The 16470-nt window shown below is 42.0% G+C and overlaps 1 protein-coding gene across 5 annotated transcripts in view; it reads left to right on the plus strand.

The window, feature by feature from the left end:
* JAKMIP2 (janus kinase and microtubule interacting protein 2) overlaps positions 1–16470 on the plus strand; it is a 46307-nt gene that overhangs the window by 13767 nt on the left and 16070 nt on the right. For all 5 annotated transcript variants that reach the window (XR_006014037.1, XM_042016062.1, XM_042016064.1 and 2 more), the window contains exons 2-15: positions 1621–1886; positions 2459–2956; positions 4215–4424; positions 5363–5461; positions 6142–6288; positions 8050–8190; positions 9083–9139; positions 10943–11062; positions 12543–12671; positions 13666–13749; positions 14053–14115; positions 14284–14382; positions 15749–15847; positions 16170–16223. Coding sequence is in view for 4 of the 5 variants with exons in the window: in XM_042016062.1 (XP_041871996.1) it covers positions 1758–1886; positions 2459–2956; positions 4215–4424; positions 5363–5461; positions 6142–6288; positions 8050–8190; positions 9083–9139; positions 10943–11062; positions 12543–12671; positions 13666–13749; positions 14053–14115; positions 14284–14382; positions 15749–15847; positions 16170–16223 (1929 nt within the window). In the remaining variant the exon portion in view is untranslated. The remainder of the gene's footprint in view (positions 1–1620; positions 1887–2458; positions 2957–4214; positions 4425–5362; positions 5462–6141; positions 6289–8049; positions 8191–9082; positions 9140–10942; positions 11063–12542; positions 12672–13665; positions 13750–14052; positions 14116–14283; positions 14383–15748; positions 15848–16169; positions 16224–16470) is intronic.

Consider the following 16470-nt stretch of genomic DNA (forward strand, 5'->3'; position numbering starts at 1 on the left):
AATAACTAACTGGGACAGCCTTAATTTTGAAAACTTTTTAGTGTGTGAGATTGCTCCTCTGACTTTGAATGGAAATACTATTGCTGAAACAGGACCTTTTGTTCTGAAATGCGGGACAGAATCCCTAGGTCATCCCACTTTCCATACTGACTGTATCACCATACGTAACAGGAGATTTGTTACTGTACTTTGCCTGCTTTGTTTTGTGATACTGGTGGCAAATCCCATATGATTTTCTGGCTAAACCAGGTTTGTGGATGCTCTCAGTTGTACAAAACAGCACTCCACAGCTGGAACATGACAGGGAAAGTGGCCTACAGCTTGCAAGTGATCCTTCTCTATCAGCCTTAGTATTAAGCTGCTGTCAAAATGTCCTGATGCTGTCATTGTAGCACTCTAGAGAAGAACAGGGGTGAGTAAAGTGCCACGGGAAATGCCTTCAGATGACTGGTTGGATCTAGTGGAACAGCCTCAAAATTCCCTCTTGAAACACAGGGAAATTAAGTTCTATTCTTGTCCTTCCTTCTACTGATGCATGCAAGTTTTTCTTGCATTAAACAGGCTTTCCTGTTTGGAGGTCTCTTTACTTCTATTTTAACAGAGGAGATTATGATTCTATTTATGTTTTGTACCTAAAGCAAATAAAATATAAAAATTAATGTGCAACCTGACGATAATGCAGGAAAGCTTGCCTGGAATCTAGCATTGGAGCACTGATCGTTGTTGCTGGAAAGTTTTACCACTACCACTACACTATGCTCTGTCCCTTTGCAGTCTTAATGTTTCAGTGCTTTGCCCATCTCCAAGTTGATATACCAGATCTCCAAATATTCTCTCAGCTAGTGGCCACAAATGGGAATAATAATGCTATCAAATTTAAATGAATGCAGGGATAATGATGATGTTCGTCTAATGTCCAGAATTTTATTTTATACTGTTAATAACCAGATGTTAAACCCCCAATTGCTAGATTATGGTGTGATATTGTAATTTCTTGCTTCATTTGTAAATTAGGATCTTAATCCTCCAAAAGGCGTAGGCGCTCATTTCTCACTCCATGGGGACAATTTCTGGTCTGAACAGGCCCTTGCATGTTACTAGTTTTCTGCTTCTACAGAGACCTGGAATGCTTATGAGGACTTCACTTGCCCTTTCCTCCCGTGACAGATGGTAGGAGTGTTGTGGAGAGTCTTTGAGTTTGGCACTGGATCTTGCAGGGGATCAGGGGTTGGGAAGGGGATGAGAATGATATTGTTGGTAGATCCTTGAGACTATAATGTCTGCTTTGTGGTTACCTCAGACTGCAAGGATTGGATTAAATAACCCATCCCTTCTAGTCCTGTACTCCCAACAGCACTAATCTTTATGGTAAATGAACTCCTATCTTCAATGCACCCTGCCCCTTTCTGAGAACAGAAAAAGGGCAAACATGGAATTCCCACAAGTGTGCCAGGCTGGTGTTCAGAAGCATGGTTGTTCTGGGATCTCCATCTCCCTTGCAGGTTTTCAGACAAAGATTGCAGTGTTTGGAGATGGGAGCTCTCTGTTGTGTTCTTAAGCATGTGAGCTGTCCAGCTGCACTGTCCACTGACAAATAATAGTATTTCTTATTTCCCACAGGGCTTCCAAAGCAGCTGAGTCCAGGACCTCAAGGAATGTCACGCAGTAGTTGCTGAACTAACTGGCACTGAAAGGAACAGAAAAAGATGGCAGTCCATATTTGAAATAAACACGTGGACTCTCGCTGATAAGAAACCATGTCAAAAAAAGGACGGAGCAAGGGCGAAAAGCCTGAGGCACTGATTGTTGCCCTGCAGGCTGCCAATGAGGAACTCAGGACTAAACTAACAGACATTCAAATTGAGCTGCATCAGGAGAAATCTAAGGTGAGTGAGTGTTTGGTTTTAAGTAAAAGTGTCTGCTGAAGAAGACAAACGCGTGGAAAAAGTGGTATCACACAACTCGTTCCTAAAACAGTGGTCTGATTCTTTCCCAACTCATACTGTGGATGTCCTGTGGCTTCTGTGGAAAATACTCCATTTTACTGAGCTACAAGTTGGAGAAACCTCTGGCCCTCAAATGGAGCAGTATGTAAAGTTGTAGGAATGTTGCTATTTCTGAGCCCTCCAATTTTCTGGTGAATTTGACTGCTAGGTTAAAAAGCTTTTAGACAAATGTACACATATACGTGAAATCTTATTTCCTAAGGAAATATTAAAAGTACATGTAGCATCATGAGAGGCAGGACACCTGGAGAAGACAGGGTTTTTTGTTTGAGTAAAGGCAATGTAATCTATGTGAATGCCTCAGAAGCTGGCCTATATTTTGTTTTAGGAGTGTGGAGGATTGTCTGGGGTTTCATCAGGGTCTTTCTCAATGTGACATGGATGTGTCTGGGCGGGCTTGTTTTGATAATGTTACGTTGGTATCAGATGACTTTCATTTTATCTCAATGTAGGTTGCTAAACTCGAAAGAGAGAAGACTCAAGAAACAAAGCGTATCCGCGAAGTGGAGCAACGCAAGCAGACCGTGCAGATCACAGAGCTAAAAGCCAAACTCCATGAGGAGAAAATGAAGGAGCTGCAGGCTGTTAGGGAGAACCTCATCAAACAGCACGAGCAGGAGATGACGAGAATGGTGAAAGTCCGAGACAGTGAAATCCAGCGCCTCAAGTCAGCACTGTGTGCACTGCGGGATGGGAGCAGTGATAAAGTACGGACAGCGCTGACTATTGAGGCTCGTGAAGAAGCCAGAAAACAGTTTGACTCTGAGCGCCTTAAGCTTCTGCAGGAAATTACTGAACTGAAGTCTGCCAAAAAGCAGGTAGATGAGGCCCTTAACAATATGATCCAGGCCGATAAGATCAAGGCGGGCGATCTTCGGAGTGAGCATCAGTCCCACCAGGAAGCCATTTCCAAGATCAAATGGGAGAGTGAAAGGGATATTCGACGCCTGGTCAGTAATCAAAACAGTTCATGTGTTCTCTTAGGCTGCACTGAGTTTGCCTTTTGTGTCTCTTAGCTGTTTCTGCGTAACAGAACTCTGCAGTGCAACTCACTTTGAAAAAGTATTACAAATTTCTCACTGTCATTTGTCAGGAATAAGTAGATCACAGTGAGTCAGCTATAGCACTGTGATGGCAGTTAACATCTTAAATTAGGAGAGTGATTGGCCTAATCCATAAGGATTTGGCTGCCTGATCTGCTAATACATGCAAGGTGCAGATGGTTAAGATAAAGCATTTGCATCTGCGTTTGCAGTTTTTTGGTTTCTCCAGATTCTCTTATGGTATCCTAAACATAATAAACCATGGCAGGAGAGGAGATATCTTTTGGGTTGGCCTTGGTGTAGCCTTCAGTAATTACTGTGGAAAATGAACAAAAAGAGGCCCACACCAGCAAAGGTGCAGGTTGCATTGTTTCCCTGTGTCGTGGTTTAGGAACGGTACTCCCCAATTTCTGCTCCCACTTAGCCTTTCAAAACCATGCTGATGCTTGCTCACTCCCCATCCCATGCAGTGGGCTGGAGAGGAGAACTGGAGGCACAAAAGGTAAAGATGAGATCATGAATTGACGTAAGACCAATTTACTGGACACAGCAATGAAATAAGAAAACAAACAGTAGCAGCTGCAATATTAATAACAAAAATATACAAGAGAGAGGAGAGTGACTTACATGTAAAATGCTCACCACGCAGCCCGTGACCTGACCGCAGCCATGCTACCCTCATCCAGAAGGGAGCCCTTCCCCCATTCCCAGAAAATGACATTAGATGCTATAGAAAAACCTCTGGGTCCATGCCCCTCCTGGCTACTGCAAAAATTAACCTTGTCCTGGGCAGAACCAGAGCACGCTGTCATGTGGAGAGCTGGACCTGCCTGTAATGGTAGAAAGTTTAGCTTGAAAATTGGAATTCAAGAACTCACAATTAAGTAAAAGAAATGATAATTTAAACTGTCAAGAATGATACAAGTCCCCCAATTCACAGTCTGCATCCTGGAGGTGTATTCTTGTGTTGCTAGAATGCTCAATGAATGTGCTCCTGTGCCAAATTATGGGTATGGCTCAGACTGTGTTGTTTTACAGGCCTGGTGCAGTATGGTAGAGCAGATTTGAGGGGCGATCACCGTTCTTAAGTAAATCATACAATATAAGTTGAAGAAATGCTGTTGCCTTCACGCAGTAATATTGTTCTGGTGTTTCTTTCATTCAGATGGACGAGATCAAGGCTAAAGACAGGATCATATTTTCACTGGAGAAAGAACTGGAGACACAGACAGGCTATGTGCAGAAGCTGCAGCTGCAGAAGGAAGCTCTGGATGAACAGCTCTTTTTGGTGAAGGAGGCAGAGTGTAACATGAGCAGTCCCAAGAGAGAGATCCCTGGAAGAGCTGGAGATGGTTCGGAGCACTGCAGCAGCCCTGTATGCAGGTTTTACTGGTCCCTGCAAAACAGAAGCATGGATGTGTGTTTCTTGCTGACATACCTTCTCAGGCCCTGGGAAAACATTCCCACTTACTCACTACAGACAAGTTAATGTCCATAGAGTCTTCAGAGGGCATGCTAGTTGGACAAAGCTTTGTACTGTTGGTTTTCATCAGTTGTTCTATTCTCAAATACAACACAGCTTAAATAATCAGTGCCCCTTTGAAAGAATCACCAATGAACATAACTACCTGGATAACATGCATTCTCAAAACCAGAAAGAATTAGGAGTATGAGCACAGAGGGGCAAGGAGAAGGCTGGGGGTGGAGAATCTGTGAGACTCTTAGGAGATCCTCCTCTTTGTCTGTCTTCCCACAGACAGCTCTTGGGTATCATTCACAAAGCATGCATGTCACCCATTGTGTGACTAAACTGAAGATGTTTACACAACCAGTGTATATATAAAAGCATACTTACATGTATACAAATGAGGAATAAGAAAGTAATTGTAATGGATACTGAAAGGGTTGTCCTGACTTCTTCACCTGATGCAGTGGCTCAGCAAATAGAAGCAATCAATAGGAAAAGGCAATAAAAATTAGAATCTTTTCGCTTTTTCATCTCCTTCATAAAAAATTATCATCTGTTTGGTTGTTTTCTCTTAATTTTTTTAAGCGGCTTAAATTTTCAATTAAAGTATCCCCCAAACCAGATACTTCTTCCTAAAAAAAAAAAAAAATTATGTGTGTGTATATATATATGTATATATATATTTGCCAACATACTCAGTACTGTAAAAGTCCCTAAAGATAATTTGTTGGTGATGACAGCTTAAATTGACTGGTGTGTGATTTTTAAGGATTCTTTTCCCAAGCATGTATTTTGAAGAGAACCAGTAAAACCAGTAACTGCGTGACATTGTTGCTCATGTACAGGACTTGCGCAGAAACCAGAAGAGGATAGCAGAGCTGAATGCCACGATACGGAAGCTGGAAGACCGGAACACATTGCTTGTTGATGAACGAAATGAACTGGTATGTGAGCTTTTGCACTGGCAGACAAAGGAGGTTGAGAGCCATGGGGAAAGACAAAGAGGGGGAGGATCCAAGGATAAAGCTGGTGATGAATATGCCTTGTCCATCCATCAGGCCCATCACTCAGGAGGCTGAGGAGGACTTTTTATCCTAGAATTAAGCAATAATTTCATTGAAGGTACGTGAGTACAAAATCACAGCAGAAGTCAAGGCAGCAAGGCTTATAGGGTCCTGTGTGAACGCTTCTGTTCCCTCCTTTTGAGCACACAACAGTGTATGGTGAGACTTACCTTGTAAATGAAATAATGTCTGTAAGGTCTGTAGTCCAGTATTTGACCAGGTTGAAAATAGTTAAGTACTGAATCTAGGAAGAATTGACACCAGTGAATTGATCCCTTTATCTGATTTTCTACACTGTGGTGATACCTGTGTGTTGAATCAGGACCCTGGCTATTTAACCTGTTTATATTCCTACTTCTCTGCTTAAGGATGAGGATAAGTTCAACTCTTGATGGTTTATTTTATTCCTGAGCTAGAAATCTTAACGCACTCCTTTCATATCAGTTTAGCTGGCTTGAATGTTCTTTATGTCATAATTGCAAAATATATGTCAAGATTGCAAATTACAAGTATATTCATGTGTCTCTCATGACAATTATTAATTGCTGTTATCAATCCAGTTGAAGCGTGTCCGAGAAGCTGAGAAACAATGTAAACCTCTTCTGGAAAAGAACAAGTGCCTCACAAAGAGAAATGATGAACTTATGCAGTCTTTGCAGCGCATGGAAGATAAACTCAAAGCAGTCACTAAAGAAAATATAGAGATGGTTGGTACTGAAGAGCAAAATGAGGATTACTGGATGATCTATGTGTTGGTGGCCACATCTGCATAGTGCATGATGTATATAAATAGAGAATATGTGTTGTATATTACATGTAATACTATTGCTAAGATACAACCATGGTTAGGTCTGTATTATTATAGTTTTACATACCATAATATTGTGTATTATGCATACATGGACAATATATTTACATGAATGCTTAATCACAGTCTTTAATTCTATTCTCAAAGTTAGAATATTGAGTTTCAATTGTTTCAAAAAAAAGAGGAAAAAATAGTTGTATCATTGAGGCATGTCCTGCTGTGCTATTTTTTGTCTGGAACTCAAAAAGGATGCTGTTAAGAGTGATGTTTTCAGCCAGCATGATGTTCTTGCATCATGCACACATTCTTTTTAGAGCAGATGATGACAAAGTAAACTTCTGATATGGCACTAGGCACATAGAATCTTTCCATAAAACATACGCATGGTAGATGGATATGGGAAAGGGAGAATGGTGGTGTTTAAATTTGGTTAGGGCTATACATTTCCCATGTCAGGGCTATATGAAGTGGGGTCAAAGCAGTTATGTCTCCATATCCTTCAGATGGGATTGCCTTATCAGTCTGCTTCCAGGCCCTATATTCCTACACATGCACTGATGTTGCTTTGGCATTAATGAAAAAGGAGGTGGATGTTCTGGGTCGCCAGATGTAAGCTGGCAGACTGAGACAACTTTCCCTGCTAAGGGTGTTCATGGACCTTGCCCTGACTTGTAGTAGCCACTGTCCTGAGCAGGCTAAGTGCCCTGCAGTGGGAAGCAGCTTTCCTGGTGATTGGGCGGAGATGATCAGATTCACTTTCTTGTCTCACAGACAAAAGACTTTAGTGTTACACAGTTAATCCACTTTAAGACTTTGCAATTTACCCATGCCTAGAAGACAGATAAACTTACTGCAGGTGTCATGGGTCAGAATTATTCTTCCACAGCTGTGGTAGTGCAGATCACTGTCCCTTGGAGTCTCCCACAGCAAAGAGGAAGGACTTGGGAATCTGCATGCATTAGACATCAGTGGGCAGCACCACTGGTGCGTATCTGTGGACAGCATATATGTGCTAAGTTAGCTCCCTGACATCTGCTCTTCACATTATGGATGCCAAAACCATGAAAGTTAACAAGCTGTGGGTGGCTAGAGTAATTCTCACAGGTTTCAGCCATCTCTTTTCCCACATATGCTCAGGAGCAGGCAGGATATTGACCTGTAGTTAAAATGTCTGTTACCACAGTTTTTGCCTTTCCTCCTTGTCCAACTGGATGCATGTCTTTCACATGAGTAAAGCATGACCATTGCCTCACTGTGTATGGTCCTACGTTGAGTATCAGTAAGGACATGGGGTCATGAGAGCAGATACTATTTGCCTACCCACTGGACAGGTTCAACTCTATTTGCCACATGTGGGGGCATCTTGATGCATGGCCAAGGAAGAGCTATGGTGTGTGACCTTTAAGGGCTGCAGAGGCTGTGTTGCCACATGGTAACTAAATAGATAAAGCTTTGTTGTTCTGATTAAAGAACTCAGCCTTGCTGTGCTACTTTATTGTTAAGAAGCGCTGATGGGCATTAATTAAAAAACAGTGTAGCTGAAACATATTTAAAGGTCTATATAGCTTAAATGAAAGGTAATGTTTAGTTTTTAGCTGAAAGGTGGTCTTCTAGTTGCTGAATCTTATTTTATCTCTTTTATCTTTTCTTCTTACCACAGAGAGAAAAAATAACATCACATCCTCCTCTAAAGAAATTAAGATCTCTCAATGACCTGGATCAGGCTAATGAGGAACAAGAAACGGAATTTTTAAAGCTTCAGGTCATAGAACAGCAGAACATAATTGATGAGTTAACAAGGGTATGTTCAGAGCACTGGGAAATTAGGAATGATTGCTATGTACAGTTTACTACTGATAGTATTTCTTCTTATAACTAGAGGTCTGAGCATTAATACCTTACCTTCTTTTTTAAACAGCAGATGTTTAGCTGTAGGTGTGCATGTGTGCAGTTTACTGAATTTGTAGTGGAGGATCAGCCCCTACAACTCAAAGCATAGCACTGTGAATTGAGCTCCAGAAAGGAATGCAAACTAAGAACTGTGGAGCTTGGGAAGGTACCTACATGTTCACAAGACAGGGCTGTGCCGAGTGTTTTACCATTATAACTAAGTCATGCTTTAAAGGTTTCCTTAACAAGAGGCTGGCCCACAGTGTCTTATCATGTGCTGGCAAAGCATGTACAGCTAGACAGTGGGTTTCCAGATCTTCTGTCATTTAATGCTGACAATTCCTTTGTCAGCTGACTTTCCATTATGATACTGAGGAGAAAGAGAAAGATTCCGAAACAGGCTCTTCTGAGACATCCTTGCTAGGAGTGGTGAGATCAACACTCCCATCATTTAATGACTTTGAGACAGAGGCAGCATCTCCTCATCAGGGAAGGCAGACAGCACCTTGTGCAGTGCCCAAACCCACGCATCAGGCCTCCCAGTGATTTTAAAGGGCAATCCATCAGCTCCTGTTGTTTGGCAGCTGCTCAAGGCAAATGCACAAGGGCTTTTTTTAGGTGGTTTTCAGCTGACACACATACAGATTTGGATATGAATCCTCCCTTCTACCTGGAATTAGATTCTTGTTTAAACATATGGAGAGAGTCACTGGAAGTTCTGTTATTTGTTTCCTCTGTATATTTGGCCATCTAACAGCTGCAAAGAAGAGAAGCGAGAATAACTTTTAGATCTTATTTTCCAGGACAGGGAGAAACTCATTCGTCGGAGAAAGCATAAAAGGAGCTCAAAACCAATTAAGGTAAGACGAAAAATTGTTTCTCATTTACAAAGTTCAAGTAGGCTCTGTAGGAAAACACACTTTAGCAATCTGATTAAAGAGAGCTTTGTGGATTATAACAATCTGCTTTAGTGATCAGGTTTATAAGTTCCTTAGTTACTTTGGGAGAGCTTTTTAAATCCACTTTGAAATTCAGTTAAGGGTATGCAGCTATTTTATTTTCAGCAAAATGGGGCTTCCCATCCCATCTGTTGTCTTCCCCCCCACCAATAGTAATAATTGTCCTTCCATTTGGTTTCTGTAAGTATTGGCCTCAGGGTTTGTTATGCTGAGAGGTATTTACGTTTCCAGAGACCTTCCCATCTTTTTTCTGCAATCTGTTTTTTACAGCACATATGGGCTTAAGCCAAATCCTTGTGCATCTCTATTCTTCAAGTGGAAATTTCTGCCTGAGATACTGTGTCATTCTCTCCTGCTCAGTTCCACATACCTTTGACTAACCTTTGTATCACCCTGAATTGGGTTAAGTCCAAAACTGGTATAATTTACAACAATTTTAGAGCTGAGTAGTCAGGAGTGGTTCACACAGCTCCTTTATCAGCTAGATGTGGAGCATGACTTTGCGACATTCATGTCCCACCTCCAAAAAGTGGAAATACTGGTTGCTTGGTTGCTCTCAGTTCTCCAAGGACATCCCTTAGTGCATCAGCTGTGTTCTGTGAAAGTAACACAGCACTGTCTACACACTGGGAATTTCAGACCAATGAATCCTAGCTGTGTCATCACATTGTTTCTATGTGGGTTGCGAAGCAGTATACAGCAGACACAACAAGGACTGAATAGTATTTTCATCAGAGGTTATAACACTGGAGAATATGGCAATTGTCTTCACTTGACAACACAATGAGCAAAAATTACAGTATATGCAAAAGCTAATTGACATCTTTGGTACATGTTTTTTGTGTGAGTCAAACTCCAGGTTTAGAAGATTTTAACCGGTCAGCAAAGTGAAAAATGTTACAAATAAAAGTGCATCTTAATTGCTCGTTGATCCATTTGTCTTCAGAATTATCCATAAGCCAAGTATTTAAATGTTCAAATCTGTACCCTGAAACCAAGCGTGCAGGGTCAAGCATCTGTATCTTCACAGGGCACGTCTCACAGTTTTAATTTGATTTAATTTGGCTACAGAGATTGGTGGTAGCGAGGTGTCAGGCATACAACCAAACTGTGGAGCATGAGCAGTTGTTTATAACATGTGCCAGTTACTGTAGTCCTGGAAAGATGCAATAAAAGTTCCTTCATGTTAGTTTTGTAGTAACATAGCTTTCACTCACATGGTCCAGTGGCAATATCAGCGAGAGAAGCACCTAGACATTAAAAGTATCAGCAGTGTCTGTGAGAGAAGGAGGGCTTCCTATTCTACACAAGTTTTCAGCTCCTTATGGTGTTACTTTTGCACACTAATCTGCATGTTGATAGATATCTTCTGAAGAGCATTGTGGTTAACAAACAATTCTCCTGCCTTCCTGCAAGGGCAGAGACTTTTCCTCTGGCATGTTGCTGCTCACATTGTTTTCCAGTTAGGCTGAGACAGACCCTCAGAAAAATTATTCAGAAAACTTAAATCTCCACCAGCACAAGACCTGATCTTCAATGGGTTTCCACTGAATTTGTTTGAAGATGGTGATTGCAGGTGTAGCCCACTGTTCATTTTTCACACCTTGTCTTTTAAGTAACTAGCAACTCCCCCCTCTTCCCCTCTCCAAAATGCATGCTACAAGTTTACATGAAGGTTCAGAAATCATGTTTTTCCTTCTGTAGAGACATGTCATGGATACAGTTTTTGGGTATGATGATGATTCTATGGACTCTGAAACATCCTCTGTGGCCTCATATAGAACAGACAGGACACCAGCAACTCCAGATGATGATCTGGATGAGGTAAGATCTGACTCTTTCCACAGGCAAGTTACAGGTTTTCACGAGATGATGACTTTCAAAACAAGTGGTCAGACTCTCAAGAACACTTAGGTTTTTATAGTGCATACTGAATGATAAATACTTAAGTTTGACCTTAATTTTGGTTACTCATATACTGAAATGCTGAGAGTTTCTTCCACAATCTGGTCCATAGAGTCTATAGCTATGACTACCCTGCAATTTGAGGTGATTTTTTTCCTCTCCCCTTTCAAGAAAACAAGCCTATTGCATTTCTTTTAGCTTGAAGACATATCAAAGAGTTATAGTGAATGGGATGACATCGTGCTGGTTACCTGTCACTAGTGGGGTTTTGCAGGGCTTTGTCTTAGGCCCTGTGCTCTTCAGTTTCATCATAAATTACTTGGACACAGGACTGGAAGGGATACTGAGCAAGTTCTCAGATGGTACAAAACAGGGAGGAGCTGTTGACTCCCTCAGAGGCAGGGAGGCCCTGCAGAGAGACCTCGACAAATCAGAGGGCTGGGCCGTCACCAACCAGATGAAGTTCAACAAGGCAAAAGTGCCAGATTCTGCACCTGGGATGGGGTAGCCTGGATCTACAGACTGACTGGGGAATGAGATGCTGGAAAGCAGCACCTGGAAAGGGACCCGGTGGTTGACAGAAAGTTGAATATGAGTCAGCAGTGCCCTGGCAGCGGGGGGGGCCACCCATGTCCTGGGGGGCATCAGGCCCAGCATTGCCAGCCAGTCAAGGGAGGGGATTGTCCTGCTCTGCTCTGCACTGCGGTGGCCTCACCTTGAATATTGTGTGCAGTTTTGGGTGCCACAATACAAGAAAAATATCAAATTGTTAGAGAGTGTTCAAAGGAGGTCAACAAAGATGGTGAAGGGCTCTGAGGGGAAGCTGTGTGAGGAGCAGCTGAGGTCGCTTGATTTATTCAGCCTGGAGAAGAGACTGAGGGGAGGCCTCATTGCAGTCTACAACTTCCTCATGAGGGGAGGAGGAGGGACAGACACTGATCTCTTATCTGTGGTGACGAGTGACAGGGCCTGAGGGAATGGCCTGAAGTTGTGTCAGGTGACATTTAGGTTGGATAGTAGAAACAAGTTCTTCACCCAAAGAGTGGTTGGGCACTGGAATGGTCTCCCCAGGGAAGTGGTTACAGCACCAAGCCTGAGAGAGTTCAAGAAGTGTTTGGACAACACTCTCAGTGACTCTCGGGGATGGTGCTTGCAGGGCCGGGAGTTGGACTCAATGATCCTTGTAGATCCCTTCCAACTCAGCTGATTCTGTGATATAAGTGCTGTATACTTTCCCCTTTTTTTAATTTCAGATGACACCAAGGTCACTGTGATCCAAAAAGCTATTTGAATCAAGACCTGTAAACCAACTACTGTGCTTAACAAATCACATTTGCATTCTTTGCTTTGACAGTGCTTTGCTCTCCGTGGCTTAGACATGTTCCTTCTTATTCTTTAGGGCTTAGCAGCAGAAGAGTCAGAGCTTCGGTTTCGGCAGCTGACAAAGGAGTACCAGGCCCTGCAGAGAGCGTATGCACTGCTGCAGGAACAGACGGGAGGGGTCATAGATGCTGAAAGAGAAGCCAGGGTCAGTATTTGTTTTGAGAGTAACAGTATTTCATTGCTGTCAGGACAAGAAACGCCTCAAAGGGACATGCAATGAAATGGAGCTACATACAGCATCCAGAACACTGAGAAATGTCTGTTCACTCGTTTGCTGAGTACATTTTTAAAGAGAGTGACAATAAAGAATGAGCACAATCACCCCGTTTACAAGAAGCTGTCCTCCACCTGAACCTGAAAACTCTGCAGTTAGGCAGGCATGCCAAAGCAGACAACTCTGCAGCCTGACACAGAATCACAAGGGTTTTCTTATCATTTGCCTAAGTGTGATAGGGTTGGGTTTTAAAGGCAAATGAAGGCCTGTGGGTTTTCACAAAGGCACATATTACACCAACTTTAGGAATATCTGAATGTTTCTAACAGAGAAATGCAAATTATATTCAAATTTTAATGTGATGCAGGCTACAGTAAACCTTCCAAGGCTAAAAATGTCCCTCTAATAAAATTACAGAATCATTCAGGCTGGAAAGCACCTCAGTCCTTCAGCCCAAATTCCTGCTCGCAGCAGTCAGCTGTAAGATTGTATCAGTTTGTTTAGTACTTTGTTTAGTCAGCTCTTGAAGACCCTCCTGGCAGTTAAAATTGCCTCTTCCCACTACCTTTTGCCGCTCTGATCAACTAAGCACTTTTTTTTTGTAATTTAGGGATTGCCCCTTATCAAGGTCTTTGAGCAGAGCACCCCCCAATACCTGAGCTTGTATTTTGCTGCTCTGATGCAATCCATGGTGGAATAGGCTTGGGTGGGGAGTTGGGGCTGATCCACAGCTCTGTTCCCTTGTGTCATCTTTGTGCCAGTCTAAGGGGTGGCACAAAATATCACTGAGTCAGAACCTTTCTAATGGTTTCTCACTCAGTGGAACTGACAGCATGAACCCAGGCTGTGCTGGTTTTGGTTTCCTTTTAATACCAGTCACATTGCTGATTTTGTTACTCTTTAATGCGGTGCCTGACTTCAACAGGCTCAGGAGCAACTTCAAGCTGAAGTCCAGAGGTATAAAGCCAAAATAGAAGATCTGGAGAAAACTTTGGCTCAGAAAGGGCAGGTAAGTAATTCTTGTGTGGTTTTTTTTCCTGTTTTGTATCTTACCTGCTCTGCTTACAAAATACCTAGCACAATTTCAGTATAAACTTCCATGAGATGTAATGTTGCCAGTCAGTAAACAAGCAGATCCAGCAAGTTCAGAAGCCTTGCTACAGCTTTGTAAACTTAAAATGGTTTTGTTCTATAAAAGACAGCTTGTTCCTGTAGGATTTCAAAGCCTGAATATTGTGGCTCCAATTTTCAATAAATGTGCCAGGCCTCATGGAATTTGGTTATTCTGTAATACTACTGCTTCGTCCAACAGGACTCACACTGGGTGGAAGACAAGCAGCTTTTCATTAAGAGGAACCAAGAGCTTTTAGACAAGGTATGTTCAAAAGGTTTGCATGTTCACTCTGAAGGGTTATCTGGATCCTGTGAGACATCTTTAGGGTTTAGATTTTGCACAGCCTATGCTACCTCAACTACTACTCACCTAATACTTCATGGTTCTTGTAACAGTCACACAGATCATGATTTAACATATTTCTGTTAGATAGAGAAAATGGAAGCAGAAAACAACCGTCTGCAACAGGAGCTGCAGGATGCGCGAGACCAGAACGAGCTGCTGGAGTTCCGCAACCTTGAGCTGGAGGTGATGGATGCACTTCTGACAGTAGATCTGGTAGAAATGAAATGAGTGCACTTGCACTGGACACCAACTTTAATCAAGGGTTTACACAATTTTGTAGCAATAAAACAGAGTAAAAAATCAGGACCAGCATTTTTCATTGTGAGCTGAAATACGTCAGCTCTAATATCCTGGAAATAGTAAGCTCCATACCCAACTGGTTCACTTCACCCTGAGCCAGGTGCCTAGTGTCCACAGGTAAGCTTAGCTGATTAACATGAGTTAGCTCTTAGTTACCACACCTGTGGGCATGATTTTCCTAATACTTGGAGATGCCTGTCTGCCCATGTGCAAGTGCTGTTCCTTTTGCGGGCACTGGACACATTCCCTGTTGAGCAGCTTTTCCATGACCTGCAGTGGGTACAAACAGTCTCTCAGGTGACATTGGACATTGATGTAGGAGCTCCAGAAGCCTCTGTGGGACTTCAAGCTCCCTCTTCCCAGACTGCCACTAGTTACAGACACTTCTTTGGAGCACCAGCCAGCCACAACTTCACCTGCTCTCTTCCCCAGTATAAGCTGGTTTATTTTTCAGTTGTTCTTTTCAGTTGCTGTCCAAGGCTAAATACACTTGCCACACAGAGCCTTTCCTGGGTCTCGTAAATTAATGCTGTGTCAGACTTGCCCCGTATTTATTGAACCGTCCCACAGTTTTACTTGACAGCTGTGTTTCCATATGGCAGGGAGCTGAACTGATCAAGTGAATTACATGTTCATAAACCAAAAATGTGTGTGGAAGTGAAGTTTTATCTTCACTTCCGTGCTTGCCTGAATACCTGAAAGGAATGAGAAATAGCATAGCATCTTCAAATTTTTATTTTTGTCTCTGGTCCTTTAAAACTGGACAAATATTTGTAAACTTTAAGCAATAAAGGTGTATAAATAGCTAAGTTGATCAGTTTTTTTGAATGCATTGTTTTCCACAGATGTTAGAATGTACAACATACCAGGATGAGGAAAATGTGTAATCTGAGTCTCCCAATGGTCTAAAGTCAAACACTTGTTTCTAAAGGGAGTATTTACAAAAATGTATAGTTGTTCAGCACTTCATAAAGCAAATCACTTGAATCTTAGCTAGGTGACAGCCTGTCCACAGCCAATTTGCAAATTGACGTAATTTATCAAATAATTGCCTGTTAAACAGTTACCTTGGGTTTAGGATTCTGTCCCACTTGGCTCACTTTTTCAGACTAGGTCTAGATGTTTCATTCCTTGGCTTGTAAAATGAAGCATGCAAGCCAAGCATGATATCAACAGTAGCTATGGCATTTTCTGTGTGTGTCTGCTTCATCCTAATACATTCTCTAGCATCTTTTGAATTTATTTGCAGGAAAGAGAGAGACGGTCTCCACCATTTAATCTCCAGATTCACCCATTCTCAGATGGTGTGAGTGCTTTACAGATCTACTGCATGAAGGAAGGGGTTAAGGTAGGTCAGTTTTGTAAAGCAGTGCTTTTCCCTACAGGAGTGGTGGGTACTGCCCATATAACCCATTACTAATAACTCCACTAAACTTCAGGCATTTCAACTCAGTCTAATGTAAGAGTGTGGTGACAGACACAGTTCAATTAAACTCAAAATTCTTACCATAATGATAAAATCTGGTTCAAAGGCAACTGAAATCAATGTATGGTGCATTTCCATAGGATAAAACAAAATGGCTGACTTCCCTGTGGTTCATAGACTAGATGGATATTGCAGCCATGATAAAAGGTGCACGCCATGTCTTTACCTTATTCTCTCTTTGCAGGATGTCAGCATCCCAGACCTCATAAAGCAGTTAGACATCCTAGGTGATAATGGGGTAAGTTGAAAGGGGAGATATTTTCTCTTTACAAGCTGCATTTTGTACAGTGCAGTAAGTGATATGTAGAATTATGACTATTTTCTAAGATACTTGTTAAATTATGCATCTTTTACGTATGGTTTAGCAGACTGGAAAGAACGTCCAAAGACCACTGATATTTGGAACTGGGCCCAACTGCACCCCATTCACTCAGGAAAACACATGAATGAGTTTGGCAGTCTGAGTAAACCATTCTTCATCAGGA

The sequence above is a fragment of the Corvus kubaryi genome, unplaced genomic scaffold (assembly GCF_017639235.1).
Source record: "Corvus kubaryi isolate FWS band 111438036 unplaced genomic scaffold, C.kubaryi_AGA036_p1.0 split3-37374, whole genome shotgun sequence".
Classification (NCBI taxonomy): Eukaryota; Metazoa; Chordata; class Aves; order Passeriformes; family Corvidae; genus Corvus; species Corvus kubaryi.